Source organism: Mycteria americana, chromosome 7, assembly GCF_035582795.1.
Source record: "Mycteria americana isolate JAX WOST 10 ecotype Jacksonville Zoo and Gardens chromosome 7, USCA_MyAme_1.0, whole genome shotgun sequence".
Lineage (NCBI taxonomy): Eukaryota > Metazoa > Chordata > Aves > Ciconiiformes > Ciconiidae > Mycteria > Mycteria americana.
Genome location: NC_134371.1, coordinates 14,954,428 through 14,968,470, shown reverse-complemented (window position 1 = coordinate 14,968,470; position 14,043 = coordinate 14,954,428). Strand labels below are relative to the sequence as shown.

General features: G+C 46.2%; 1 protein-coding gene across 1 annotated transcript in view; it reads left to right on the top strand.

Moving 5' to 3' along the window:
• The window catches only part of ATP13A5 (ATPase 13A5), a 34,551-nt gene that overhangs the window by 15,791 nt on the left and 4,717 nt on the right, over positions 1-14,043 (top strand). Inside the window, 14 exon segments of the mRNA XM_075509122.1 lie at positions 2,315-2,465; positions 3,746-3,829; positions 4,953-5,109; positions 6,516-6,633; positions 7,232-7,356; positions 7,519-7,682; positions 8,270-8,392; positions 9,190-9,269; positions 10,286-10,328; positions 11,151-11,260; positions 11,986-12,041; positions 12,044-12,081; positions 13,125-13,197; positions 13,807-13,981. Of these exon segments, the coding sequence (XP_075365237.1) occupies positions 2,315-2,465; positions 3,746-3,829; positions 4,953-5,109; positions 6,516-6,633; positions 7,232-7,356; positions 7,519-7,682; positions 8,270-8,392; positions 9,190-9,269; positions 10,286-10,328; positions 11,151-11,260; positions 11,986-12,041; positions 12,044-12,081; positions 13,125-13,197; positions 13,807-13,981 (1,497 nt within the window).

Below are 14,043 nucleotides of genomic sequence, written 5' to 3'. Positions count from 1 at the left end.
ATGTCATTCTCAGCGCAGTTCAATAAATATTCTTAATCTAGTCAATAAACCTTTCATCATTTAAATGTGAGGATAATGCTCCTTCTGTTGAAATTAAGTGTTGCCGACTTTGGTGCCTGTCAAATCTCACCTACCTTCTGTAAATGCCATGGAAAAAAAATCCTTGAGACCACAGATCAGACCTGCAAAGCTCAGGTGTCCTTAGGAACTCCCCCAAACCCATGGCAGGCTCCATCTCAATACCAGGCCCAAAGACCATTGAAATCCTCAAGAAATAACCACTATGTAAACATTAAACTTGAGTATATCCAGAATTATACTATTTAATTCATATTACTGTAATACAATAACAGACTTCAGCTCTGCAGTGCATGTTATGCCAAACTCAAAATATTAATCTTTTGCAGTGGCCAGGACAAATCACACACCCCATATCAACTCCCAGGTTTCATTAGTAGTTGTTAATATATCAGATACTTCAACACCATGGAGATAATCATGCCATAATGAATGAAGGGATGAATTCATTGTGAGAGGAGAAAAATCACATTCCCAATACTTCCTCAAAGGACAGAGGGAAAATTGCTATCCAATCCAAATTAATGAGAAGAGATTAATAAGTGTCAACCAATAAACTACTCTTCCAGCGGGAGCAAACCGCAGGCACATAGGACAGTCTCTTCTTGGCAGGCCACACTGAAAGGTGCGTGTTGAACAGGCTGGGAGCCCACCAAAGGCAGGCCGCTCGTGGTAGTGCCAGAATGATTTCCATCAAGGGAGCCTTGCAGGTAGCGTCTGCTCACATGAGCAGCAGAACAAAACGGGATCCATATATCAGAATAAATTCATGTAATAATAATAAAAAACCCCCTCTGCAAGGTATCAAAACGTAAGGCTGGCTTTGCAGACATGTCCAATCTGCACCCAGCTGGCAACCAGTGCTGGTGGCTTGCCAAAACGCAAGGAGGAGCTATTGTTTTCTGCATTGATCTCATTAGCCTATTTGCGTAATTACTCTTTCTCAAATGTTCACCTTTTTAAACATGTTATGAGACTAGCTGTCAGCTAAGCTGAATACTGCGAGGCAATGACAGTAAAGGAATTTCATTCAACTTGCAAAATATCCTATTGTACGTTTAATAAGATATAAATGTTTGTTTTATGTGGTGTTTAGCAGTTTCACAGTATCTCTCGAGTATTAATTAATTAATAAGCCAATTATGACCAGGCTGAGAACAAGGTATAACTTGCTGGAAACAGAACAGACCTGGATGGCCCAGAGGGACAACAGGTCCCGGATTCATTGCTCCTTTTAATAGAGCTGCGAGCAGTCACGCTGCTCAGTTCCAGATGCATTTCGCTGTGCCTGTGTTAGTAACAGGGGATGTTAGTGATGATCAAAGGTAAATAAAATCTATTTAAATTTCTCCTTAACATGGCAGCGTAAATGGTGATGGGCTGTGTTCCGGTCTGGCAAACACAGCTTGTCAGCCAGACAGTTTCTTAGGGGGAAAAATGTGTGTGTGAGAAGAGAGGATTCTGAGAAATAACTTCCATGATGAAATTATAGAGCCTTCACCCAGCCCAGCTTCGCACGTGTTCAGTCTGTACTGTGGGGCCAAAGAGGGAATAAACCTCAAGGCTTTCCACAGAAAGAAATCGGGGCATGAATCTTTGACAGCATCCCTCTCAGTAGGAGTCAACCAATGTGCCCATTTTTAAAACCAAGGTGTGAGGGACAAGCATCTGGTGTCTGTGGATAGGCAGATGTAAAATCTACAGCTGGAAGTAAAGGTCGGGCTCCTCGTGGCTCTCCCACGTCGCTCCCGGGGGTGCGGAGTGCGGGCTGCTGGTGCTCGTCCACCCCAGTGGGCTCAGAGCACCAGCCCGAGCAGATGCACCCCCTTTCCATACTGCAGCTTCACAAATCTTCTCCTGGGGCACTTTGCCAAACTTCTTTGAGATCCCTCCTGCAAGCTGTTTCCTCTCTGATAGTGTCTTCTCTGCTTTGTGTAATACCAAACAGCAATTGCCAAGCAGGACTCCTGTGCCCGTGCCAGCCCCTCTGAGTCTTTTACCGTCTCGGTTACTTCGCATCAAGTTGAACCTGTGCCAATTAATTACCGGGTACTTTTTGGCCTCCTGAATGCATCTGACCTGTTATCAGAAGGATGGGTAGGACAGCATGTTTCTTGCTGTGATTGGGCTCAGCTCCACTCAACACAGCAGAGCAGAACCTGTATGCACCAGCTGAGGACTTGTGTCTTTGCATCTCTTTTATAAGCAGTCCCACTAACCCTCTGCTTTTAATCAGGTTTCAGAAAATCCAGAAGTTCCCATCCAGCACTCCTCTGCCATGGGGACCTGTGTGTGGAGCCATGGTGAGCTGTCATTCACTGGTTGTTTTGGACAAGAAGGTTCAAGGAGATCCACTGGACTTGAAAATGTTTGAGGGCACACAGTGGGTAATGTGACTCGCATCCTCTACACACATCCAAAACACGGACACCCGCAACCTAGCCCATGGGGGTTTACTCACAAGCCAAGCTCAAATACGTGCCTGTAGGGGAAACTCCTTTTCAGTCCTGGTCATAACAGCTGGAATTTGCTGTTATTTCTACTAACTGCATGGCAGACTTGCAGCACTGCAGCTGCTTTTTGATAGTCCAACAATCATTTTCCTTGGGGCTGCCTGCATTTGCTCTCTTAATTTGATTTGGAAACACTGGAGTGTAAGGAAGCAGAGGGGGAGCCTGGTTGCTGCTTGCTGGAAGCAGGGGATCAGACCACGCCATTGGCCACGTGGTGCACAGACCACAAGTCAGCCAAGGACATGCACAGCCAGGTTTCTATGCCCTTGCTCTAAAGGCTGTTATCTCTGATTAGCAAAGGGACATCCCTATGGAGAAACCAAGGCTGCAGCCTCCAGTTGAGTGAACAGCAAGTCTCAGAGAGACCTGGGGAGGAGGCAAGAGACCGAGCCGCGGGGCTCATCCATGGGCATGGAGAGTAGCTTGGGTGGGAGGAGGCATAAGACAGAAAGGGGCTGCTCTTCTCCTTCCCACATCCTAGCCTGGAGGGGTTCTGGGTCTCTGCAGTTAGCTGCCTCGTCATCTTTTCTCCTCCAACCTTTTGCTCAAGAGAGATTAATCAATAAGTAAAACAGACGGCAGCTCTTTCAGCAGCACTGGGGGAAGGCATCAGGCTGGTGCTCGCTCCTGTGGAAGAGCAGGCAGCAGCAGGGCCACATGACTGAAGGGACTGTGAGGGTGAATGAGCCTTGGCAGCATGTAAAGTAACAGAGCTGGAGGGCTAAAAGCATCCTACACTGAAAATTACCACCCTGCTTCTGCACAGAACATCAGTGAGAATCTTTTAAAAGCAGGAGACCGGAAGATAAAACCAGCTAGATAAAGATAATTATTTCTCTTTCCCTTCATCATTGATATGGCATTAAATTTATGTGGAACTTGAGTTTAGAGAAACCACAAAATTTGGCACAGGTTTTTACTCTCATCAAGTCAAAAGACGCAGGGCCATGTAGGCTCCTGCTAAGGACAAGGCTTCAGGGAGGCTGTCAGCAATGATGGATAGGAAGACCTATTAGATTATAACAAAACACTTCTGCAACTGGGTGCCAACAGTAAGGGGGAAACACGCTCCCATGTGCTGCTGCCCCTGCTTTAACAGACAGGTGTGAAGCCAGAAAAAAAAAGTATCAGAAATAATGCTTTTCCTTGTACAGGAGATAGATGACTCCAGCACAGCTCAGGACGGGGCTGGTGCTCTCAACACCTGCGTTGTTAGACCGGGGCCGAAGGCCAGCAGTGTAAGTCCAGTTCTTTCTGAGAATGAATATTCTGTGTTTTCAACCTGCAGCATGTGCAAACTCCTAGCACATGCACTATTCATTTACCTGGGCTAGCAGTTGCAAAATGCCTTTCAACCACCCTTGGTACTGTGTTGCATCTCCCCCCCAAAACACCCTGGAAGCATAGGACCAGAAAAGCAAATTCTGATTAAAGTGGAGATGCTGCTCTAAAGTGGCATCTAAAGCACTTCATGTGCCTTAAATCCCTCATTTCCAACTCCATTATTTGCACTAATGAAAGATACAGATTTCTCTGAGTCCTCACCCTGTAAAGCTGCTGGCAAAATGAAACTACGCAATCAGTTTAAGTGGAAACTAATGCAGAGAAACTGTGTAAACAGAATAAATGAAATGTCTAAAGCATGAGTTCATCTGCAGCAGGAGGCAATGTGAGTAAGGACAAGGCATTACAGCTAGAAGCATGGACGTGGGTGCATGAGTCCTGCTGGTAATGGTTGTGCAACCCCACTAGCAGATTTATCAGCATCACCCCAAAGCACGGTGTTGTTTGCCTCACTCTTCTCTTAAAAGTACACTTAGGAAGCTCCAAGTTTTGACAGTTGAAAATTGTTATGTTTCCAGTCCAAATGTTGAACCAGCCAGTATCCTCCCAGTAGAAGGAGTGCAATTTCTGCTAGCAGTACTGGGAAGACAGTGCTGTGGCAAGGAGGAAATCAATCTTGTTTCTAGCATTGCTCTGTTCCTGTGGTAATGTCACCATAACACATCAAATTTCAGTACCCAGGACTGTAAATGCAGGATATTACATTAATATGCAGTTATTAAGAGAAAGAATGGGACAAAGCCTGGAAAACCGGTTAAATATAAAGAAAAACATTGATGTTCCTGGGAAGTACACTGGGAAGACAGAGCTGTTGAGACTGTGGTTCCTAAACCTGTAATCAGTGATCTGATCCCGTAGCCAGAAGGCAGCAAAAGTGAATAATCTCCTATTAATAATAATTAATCTCCTATTAATTTGAGACTTAGCAAGAAAGTCTCAAATGAGCTGAAGTTCAGAATGGATTTGCTGTGTATAATCAATGACTCAAATAACATCTCACTTTCCTGACCTCTCCAGGCTCCCGTGGAAGGGATAGCAATCCTACATCAATTCCCATTTTCTTCTGGGCTGCAGAGGATGTCTGTTGTTTCACAGAAGATCGGAGAGGAACAGTATGACCTGTACATGAAAGGAGCACCAGAACTAGTGTCCAGCTTTTGTAGACAAGACACTGGTATAGAATTGGGAAAGGGAAACTTTACAGTGTTTATTTGGACTTAATCTAAACCGGAGTTTATGCTGGGGCTCTAATCCTAAAAGGTTTTCAGCGCTCACTCTTCCCACTGGCCACACTGCAACTGCATGTGTATGACTCTTCCCACAAGCAAGCCTTGGGCTTGTTAAATGTCATTAGTTAATACTACAAACAAGTTTTCATTGCTTGTTTGTAAGTTAAAGATGCACACAGCCCGACAGGGAGTGAGATGCACAGCCTGAGGTTCAGCCCCTATACATCCCTTAGCTGACTTGCATCAGCGGAAGATATAGCGCATAATGTTGATATGCCAAGATATGTAGGATCATGGTAATTGCATGTGTCACAGCAAGTGTGTTGTGCTGTACAAGTTCTTAAATTTCCTGCTAATTTATTGCCCTGTAAATTCAGCATTGAGTTACTGACCCAGCTTGCAAAGGCTTTAAATCTCGGCGATGGGAAACGTGCTGTGGACATGCAAATTACTGTTATTAAGGATAATTGGTATTAACACTTGAGCCAAGACTTCTGTCCTCTCTCTGCAAGTAAACATAGGCTTTTCTTTTTTGTATGTGAACAATATTATAGGCTTATACTCAAATTATTCTGCAAACTTGAAACTCTGGTCACATTCACTGAATACTTCAAAAGGATGCCAAGCAAACACAGTACCAATGGTCTGTGGCTCTGTGGTTTGTTATTTCAGATGGCACTGACCTGAAAACAGGTGAAAACAGTTTTGAGGGACAATGGAAAGATTTAGTTTCAAACCACCTAAGATCTAATAACAGAAACCTCCAAACAAGTCAACATCAGCAAGAAAAATGTCTTCAAAATTATGTTCCACTTTCTCAGGTTTCTAAATAGCTCCTCTTATCCTGTCTTGATTGTTTCTGTATTGATTACAGCTTAATGAATAATTCGGTACCGCACTGTAAAGCTGTGACTGCAGAACAAAATACTGCAAAGTTTAAAAGGAACTCTTTGCTTTTAGAGTCACGGGAATGATCAGAGAATTGAAAATTTAGGATTTGGGAGAATTCTCACTTTAAGGCATAAACATAAAAACAATTTCCTCAGTCACTCGGCATGTATGCAGTAAAGCTTAGGACAGAATTATGAAGTCAGTCATTTGTGCTCTGCCCAGTAATTCATCTTACCTACCTGCACCTTAACATGCATTTTAAAAGTATAAAACAGACACATAGATCACTTATTTGAACAGTCAGTTACACAGCCTTGGTACAAAACAGCTGACTTCTCTGAGAGGCCACAGTGCTGTAACTAAGGCTATAAAGTGGTTTAAAGGACAGGCATTTAACCCTAGAAAAGCAATCGGCAAGGATGGAATATTCTAACCATGAAACTTTTTTTCCTGTAAACAGTCCCAGCTGATTTCTTAAAGGAGCTTAAGACGTACACAAGCCAAGGCTTCAGAGTCATTGCCCTGGCCCATAAAGTGCTAAATCTAGGAAAGGACGTAGACGTGAGCAACCTAGAGAGGTAATGTGTGCTGGTATTGCTGTGGGGTTGCTTTCCTATATACTTGTTATGACCTGCCCTGACCCAAACCTTCCCCTCCTCTCCTGCCGAAGGAAGCCTATTGGGAAGCTGTACCATGTAACACCTTCCTCTCAGCAGATGCTGATTACACGGTTAATTGCCTGCTTTACTACTGCTCTTGCAAGGCTCACTGAGCTGAATTTCAGAATCTGTTATCAAAGGGTAATGAAAGCTAGTTAGTGTGCTTCCATATGGCAATGGATTGGGACTGTAATAGAAATTCTGTATGCCATAATCTGTGGGCTTCAGCCAGCCGGTTCCTGCAAATCCCTGTCCCTCTCTCTGCACACGCATCTCTGCTCCATTGCTCCTTCCTAGATACCGCAATGTAGCGGATCAGCAGCTTGGCTGAAGCTGCAGAAATGTTGGTGCTTGTTGAGCACTGCTTGTCTTGAACTCGTAGCAGTTGTGTTTCCCTGCCGAGCAAGCGTGTTTCCCACTGAGCACAGCTTTCCCGTTGAACAAAAACCACAGGGAGAGTCTCGCTCTCTGTGCCGTCCACGGGAAACAGCACATGTGTTTCTGTCCTTGCTCCAAGAGAGGAGGCAGAGTCTGGGCTGGCATTCCTGGGCCTCCTGGTGATGGAGAACCGCCTGAAGCAGGAGACGAAGCCCGTGCTGTGCGAGCTGGCTGCCGCCCGCATCAGGAGCGTCATGGTCACAGGTAAATCCCCCCAGGCTCCTCCTGTGGCCATGCTGGCTGCCGTGGAGCACACAGGAGAGAGTCACTCCTTCAGCATCCTCCCTTGCACGTCCATGGTCTCTACCTGGGCTGCCACCATGCTACGGCAGATGTGAGGAGCTTGACTCTCCACTATCGTTGCAGGGGACAACCTGCAGACAGCTGTCACGGTGGCCAGGAACGCAGGTATGATTCACACGGGCAGCAAAGTCATCCTTGTCAAAGCAAATGAACCGGAGGGCTCCGCTCCAGCTTCCATTGCTTGGCAATTGGCAGAAGACAGCAAAGCAAACACAGCTGCTCCCCATGTAAGCACAGCCAGGGATGGTTACCTTCGGGTGCCAGGGGGAATTAATGAAGCTTTTAATGTCTAATTAATGTCTAATGTCCAGACTCCTTAGGCCTGGACTCCTTGCTAAGGATTTAGAAGTAGCTCTGAGGAATAGAGGAAACCTGAGGGCTAGTTTGTATCAACCCCAGGGTATATGGAGGTGTGGTATGGACCATGTACCTGTTAGGGAGAAATAATTAACACAGCGGCTCTTTGCTCAGGGCAACATGCAAAATAACTACACGCATAAGCGACAAGGCTCTGCAGATGCAGTGGCCACTTCAATCACACTTGAAGTGTGCAGAATTAATGCAATTATACATACTGGTCTGTGTGACTGTTTGCTGGACCAAACTTCAGTGTCTAAACTAGCAGCCTGTGGCTAACAGGGATTAGTTATGCATGGAAACACAGCTAGAAAATCAAGTACTGCCAGGCATAAAATTTTACAAAAGGATGCTGCAGAAGGCTGTGTCCTTGGTTGCCTGGTGGGAGGCTGACGAGGTGGAAGTGAAATAGCGTGTTACGACCTCAGTCTGAGAATAAATGCTGTCTTATTTCTAGGAGGTACGTGCTAACACCGAGGAAAAGATCACCTTGGAAGGAGAAACCGGCAACTACCATTTTGCAATGAATGGGAAGTCCTATCAGGTTATTATAAAGCACTTCTACAACTTGCTGCCAAAAGTAAGTTCAGAGGAAACAAAGCACTTACTTGCCCTCCCTGTTTTATTAAGTGGCAGTGGTGTTCCAGCTGGAGAAAGGTGTTTTTCTGCCGGTAGCTGTAGCATTGTCACTTCACATTTTGACAGCTCCGGGCAGCCTCCCACCATGCCTCAGGTTTCACCCAAACAGCTTGCTTTCAGCATCTTCCAAGACCTCAAATGACAGGGGTGGCTGTGGTGCTGCGAGCAGCTGCGCAGTGGAGTTACTCCATGGTCACCTTCCCAATTTCTGTTTAATTAAAAACATCAACCCCATTCCCATGTACCACTACCATAGCTGGCAACGGCCTCTGCTCAGCAGGGGCATCAGGAACACAAAATACCCACATCTAGAAGCAGAAATGTTCAACTCCTGTCACCCAGTCCATAAAATAGCTGGTGCTGGGACAGATTTTCAGGTGGGAGAAACCTCAGGCCAAGCAGGGTTATTGCTGCTGTCATCAACCATCTGTTCTGCACTTGGGAAACACTTACAATGTCTTGCTGCTCTAAAGGCTGCTGCAGAGCATGTGGTGATCGCTGGCTTCCCAGCACCTCCTATGGAGCAGGCAAGGCAGAAGACAGAGCAGGATAAATCTGAAGTTAGAGGAAACCTGAACCCTAAGGGCAGCAAAACCACAAAACCACGGTGGGGTTTGGGAGACGGGATTAGAGGATTTTACAAGTGTCAGGCACCCATCAGGGAGTCCTGATCCTGCCTTGGTGGAGCGATGGAGGCACAAATGCCTGGCCAAGGCAGCTCGTTCCTCTTTCTTGCAGATACTGGTGAACGCGACTGTCTTTGCTAGGATGTCTCCTGGCCAGAAGTCCAGCCTAGTTGAAGAGTTTCAGAAACTCAAGTAAGGTTCTCTTTTGTTTTCTTCTTGAACCAAACCAATAACGTGTTTTCTCTGAAGTGTGATCGTCCCAGCTAGTGCTGCTTCGGGCCCATCTTTCCAACCCTCCCTTCCTCCGCACGCAACCCGTGTTCGCATCCTTGTGGCTGCCTTCCTCCCGGTTCCCCTACAGGGATCCCCCTGCATCAGGAGTGCCTGCACCCCTCGCCCAGACTTAGCCACTGCTTCTCGCTGGTGCAGTACAGAAGGCAGCATTAAATGAGGCTGAGATAAAAATACAGAGGCAGACCCCCACATATAAAAATAGCCCCCATCCCCAGCAACTCCCGCGCGGCTGCTGGTGCTGTCCTGGCTGCAGCTTTAGCAAAGCTGAAAACAACCTGACGCAGTTGGGTGTTTGACCCCAAAGATGTTCCTTCACGTGCCCCAAAAGACTGTTTCCTCCCCCGAACAGGACTCATGCTAACTATGGATATTGCTTGCTAAGCATAAACAAGATGAGATACCTTTCTGAAAAAGCAACAGTTAATTACTTGTTATGAGGTGCTTCCTCTGGGGATGCAGTTCCCTGCCCTCTTAGAGGGATTTCACGTGTGGCAGCTTGGGAGCTGCTGTATTATTTTAGCAATTCCTGTATCTTTGGGTCTACAAAGACAGTTGAGGAGAAAATGCTGGTAAAAGCCAAGCACAGGCGCAAGAGCTGCTGCAAATGTGCACACCCAGCTCCCTTTCCGTGGCCCCTGGTACCAAGGGGAAAACACTGTCTGGAATAAAGTGGCAGCGTTCCCTTTCCCATTACAGCCTCTTTCAAAACTTAATCCTAATTTTGCTCTGTGCACTCTGCCCCAACCTCTGCCCATATACAACTTATCCTCTGGAAACAGCCACTGCCTTCTCCAGGGCCAACATGAGGCCCCTGCTCTGATGAACCTGCAAGTGCTAAGCCAGCGGGTGCTCCACCACGGGATCAAAGAGCTACATGCAAGGTTTATGTGTTTTCCTTCTTCTTCCTCCATCAGTTACTACGTGGGTATGTGTGGTGATGGTGCCAACGACTGCGGGGTACGTACGAGCTCATCTCCCGTTCTTAAGTTTCATCTCTTTCAACCTAAGGAGCGCTGTGACAAGAGGCTGCCCAACACCGCTTGTCACTAGCACTTCCCAAGTTAGCCCATGGGTACACTTGGTCAGCGTGTCACTGTAAAATACTATCTACATGCTTTTTTTTTAATACTAACATACACGATAATAGTATTAGGATTACTGTTTTGACACCCCCCCCCCCCCCGCCCCGAAATAGGGGCAAGGGACTTTTTCTTACACATTTGTTGAAATTTAGAATTGTAAATTTGAGGGTCTTAGCCATAAAAATAATTATTATATTCTCTATTATATTATATAATAAATGTTATAATATAATTTTATAATAATGCATTAGCTTGCTTGGTAAAAGTTGTCCATAGCCTACACCTGAGCACTAAACCAGAGGTGACAAGGCCAGGTGACAGGGAGCTCATAAGACAGCAATTAAAGAAATATGAACAGGAGATTGAAAGGAATAGAAAGAGGATAAAATGGTTATTTAAATACTTTAGGAGACTGTTTAACAGGAGAGGTATGCACAAACTCCAGCGTGGGAAACAGCATACAGGGTAGTTCAAAGGATTGTAAATAGGTATAATGGGATTAAATGAACAAAAGAAATATTTAAGCTCCAGGGAAGGGAAGATATCTGGAAAATGAGATCAGCTGGGCCACAGAATAGAGGAAGATCAGTTACAAAGGACACTTGAAGCAAAACTTGTAAAGCACCAGTAAACATACTGTGCAGGGTGGGAGGGGTGGATGGACGTCTCTCCATCTCCTTACTCCTGTGGATTTCAGGCTTTGAAAATGGCCCATGCAGGGATATCACTGTCAGAGCAGGAGGCATCTGTGGCCTCGCCTTTCACCTCCCAAATCCCCAACATCCAGTGTGTGCCGGAGCTGATCAGGTGAGTCTGCCGGGTGCTGCCCTGGTGCAGTCTCAGGGTGCTGCTGCCTGCTCTGAGCTCAGTGTGTGGGGTTGCCAGTGGGCGTGCGCTACCCTCAAAGATGCTGCTAAATCAAACCTAATTCCTCAGTAACTACTACAGCGGAAGGGTTTTTTAATTGTTTTTGATCCTCAAATACCAGTGCTGGGAGTTTTTTTGTGGTTTTAGGAGAGCATTGCCCATGGTGGCTGATATTTTTGGAACAGGTACAGCAGGAGAGTCGCATGAAAGGGCAGGTATAACAGTGACCACAGAATAGATTTGCTTGTCATTACTTTAAAATATTGATATCCATATGCTGCACACAGCCATGGAGTAGCCAGTAATAATGCCATTTAACCAAATGTATGCAAAAATTACCTGTTTGTGTAGAAATGCGCTTGATTCCCAGAACTGTTGAGCAAATTAGTAATGAAAAAGCAAGAGCAGCTTAATCCAGATATTAAAATTGTGGCTGAAGATAAAAACAAAGAAACAAAACACTGCAGATGAAGGTTAGTTAAGTGGCTCTGCAGTATCTTAAGGCCAAAATATTTGTATATAGAATTTGAACTGTTTTCTGTCCTTCTTAGAGGTCTTAAACAAAAGGAGTTACCCTCCTTAGAAGCAGAAACCATCTGTAGCACTAAAACCACAGTACTGTAGCTGTAAGTGGGGTTTTTAGCTTTGTTTTGTGTTTTGAGCAGGGAAGGTCGAGCTGCTTTGGTTGCTTCCTTTGCTGTGGTTAAATACCTGACCCTTTACGCCTGATTCAGTTTGTTGGTACCGCTCTGCTGTTTTGGGTAAGTGTTTAATGCCCATCTTTTATCAGTACACTGTGCTCACCATAGGTTTTTATCTTTAGTGGTATTACTTGGCAGGGAAGAAAAGGCATACAGGGCTTTAAGGAAGAACAAAGATGTGAAAAGCTGGATAATTATTGGCAGGGGGTAGATTGGTTGTAGGGACCCGCAGAATTGGGGAAAAAGCCCAGTGATAAAACTTCATCTCTTCCAAAAGAAGAAAGGGAAATAGAAGGGGGGGGTGAGTCCTGCCTACCTGGGTGGTGGAGGCCCAGGAGCAGGACTTGCTGTAAGATGGGGGCTTTGGGAGAGCAGCTGCCTCTCTCAGCTGGAAAAAAAGCTTGAAAAAGAAGGGAGTGTCTCAGGCAGATGAAGGAGGGTAGTTAAGGAAGAATTACCATTGTCTATCACCAGTAAATGATGAATCCTCTAAAATTGTAATCCATGAAAAGAAAAACAGCAAAGGAAATTAATGTATGGATTTTCTCTGGGCACCTCTCTTGCCTCAGTTCATGCACATCTTCTGGGCACAGTCCCACAGAGGGTGAAGGGCAGAAAGCAAAGTGAGCTGCTGAGAATCTGCAAGGTACAGCCGAGGCTTGGTGGCAAACAGGGAGCACTGGTGGGTCACCACATGGGGACAGCTTCCCCAACCACTAGTCTGGGCATGCCAACTTTGTCCATGTCCCCACTACCCAAAGACATTGCAAACCTGGCACAAAGTGAAACACTGGCTGTCATTGCTATTACTGTGGGCTGGGAGTGTGCGACCTGATCTGGGTGGTCCAGGGGCACTGGTATCTGGTGGGAAAACATTCAAATGCCACTGGGTCGCCCACAAGTGCTATGAATTAGCAAGGGGTTCAGTGGGACCCAGCTGACAGCTGACAAGCTGGGCTTGCTAGTCTTCATGGAGGTGCATCAGGGCCGTGAGGCTGCTGTTGCTGGCATGACATTGCTCTGAAATGGCATCAGGTGCTATGGTTTGTATTGTCAAAGTTGTCATCGGTTCTCAGGTGGTGCTGGCTTTGTTTTTGTTCCAGCAACTGCAAATCTTTGGGAATCACCAGTATTTGATACAAGACGTCATCATTACCCTTCTGGTTTGCCTAACAAGTAAGCAGCTTGGGGAAGCCAGCTGTGTCTGTTTGAGAGCCTGAATGTAAATAGTTGATTTCATTTCCCAATAAAAATTAAAACAAGGAGACAACTTCTGCTGTCAGTAACATAATAACCATTGATGCTGGAGCAATTCCCAGGGCCCAGAGTGTGGGATTTGGCTCATAGTCCTTTGCAAACATGGCTGCAGAACTCTGTACATAACCGATAGGGTTTGGATGTGAGACTCGACTGGAAGAGGAGCAGTTGCTCTTCTGACTGTTAGTGGGGCTCAGGCGGTGTAACTTCAGCTCCTGGTCTCCTGTGTGCTCCTGGCATGAGACCCAGTACAGCTCTAAGACTCCACTGGAGATCCCTGCCTGCAAGTGAGGATGATATTTGCCATCTTCTCTGTGTGTTCTCCTGAGGGGGGGATTCAGAGGAGGTTCAGATGGAAAATAGTGGAGATCAAAGCCATTTCTTGCCTGCTTATTAGGGCCAGGCTTTGCAGCATTTACCAGTGATGAGGGTGTGGGGGTCTGTGTGCGGCTCTGCTTGCCCAGCAAACACAGGGATGCTGGTGGGCTGAGCTGCCACAGGCTGCAAATGTCTCTGGTTTCTCTCCAGTGAGCTTGACTGAAGCCTATCCAAAGCTGGCACCTTATCGCCCTCCCGCCCAGCTCATCTCTCCTCCCTTGCTGCTCTCCATCATCCTCAACGCATGCTTTACCATAATCACGCAAACCTGTGGCTTCCTTCTAGTGAAGCAGCAGCCCTGGTACGTAGCGCTGGCCAGCCAGAGGTAAGTCCCTCTTTTTGGCCCTGATCCCCAGCTTGCAGATCACATTGCTGCTGCGTGCGGGG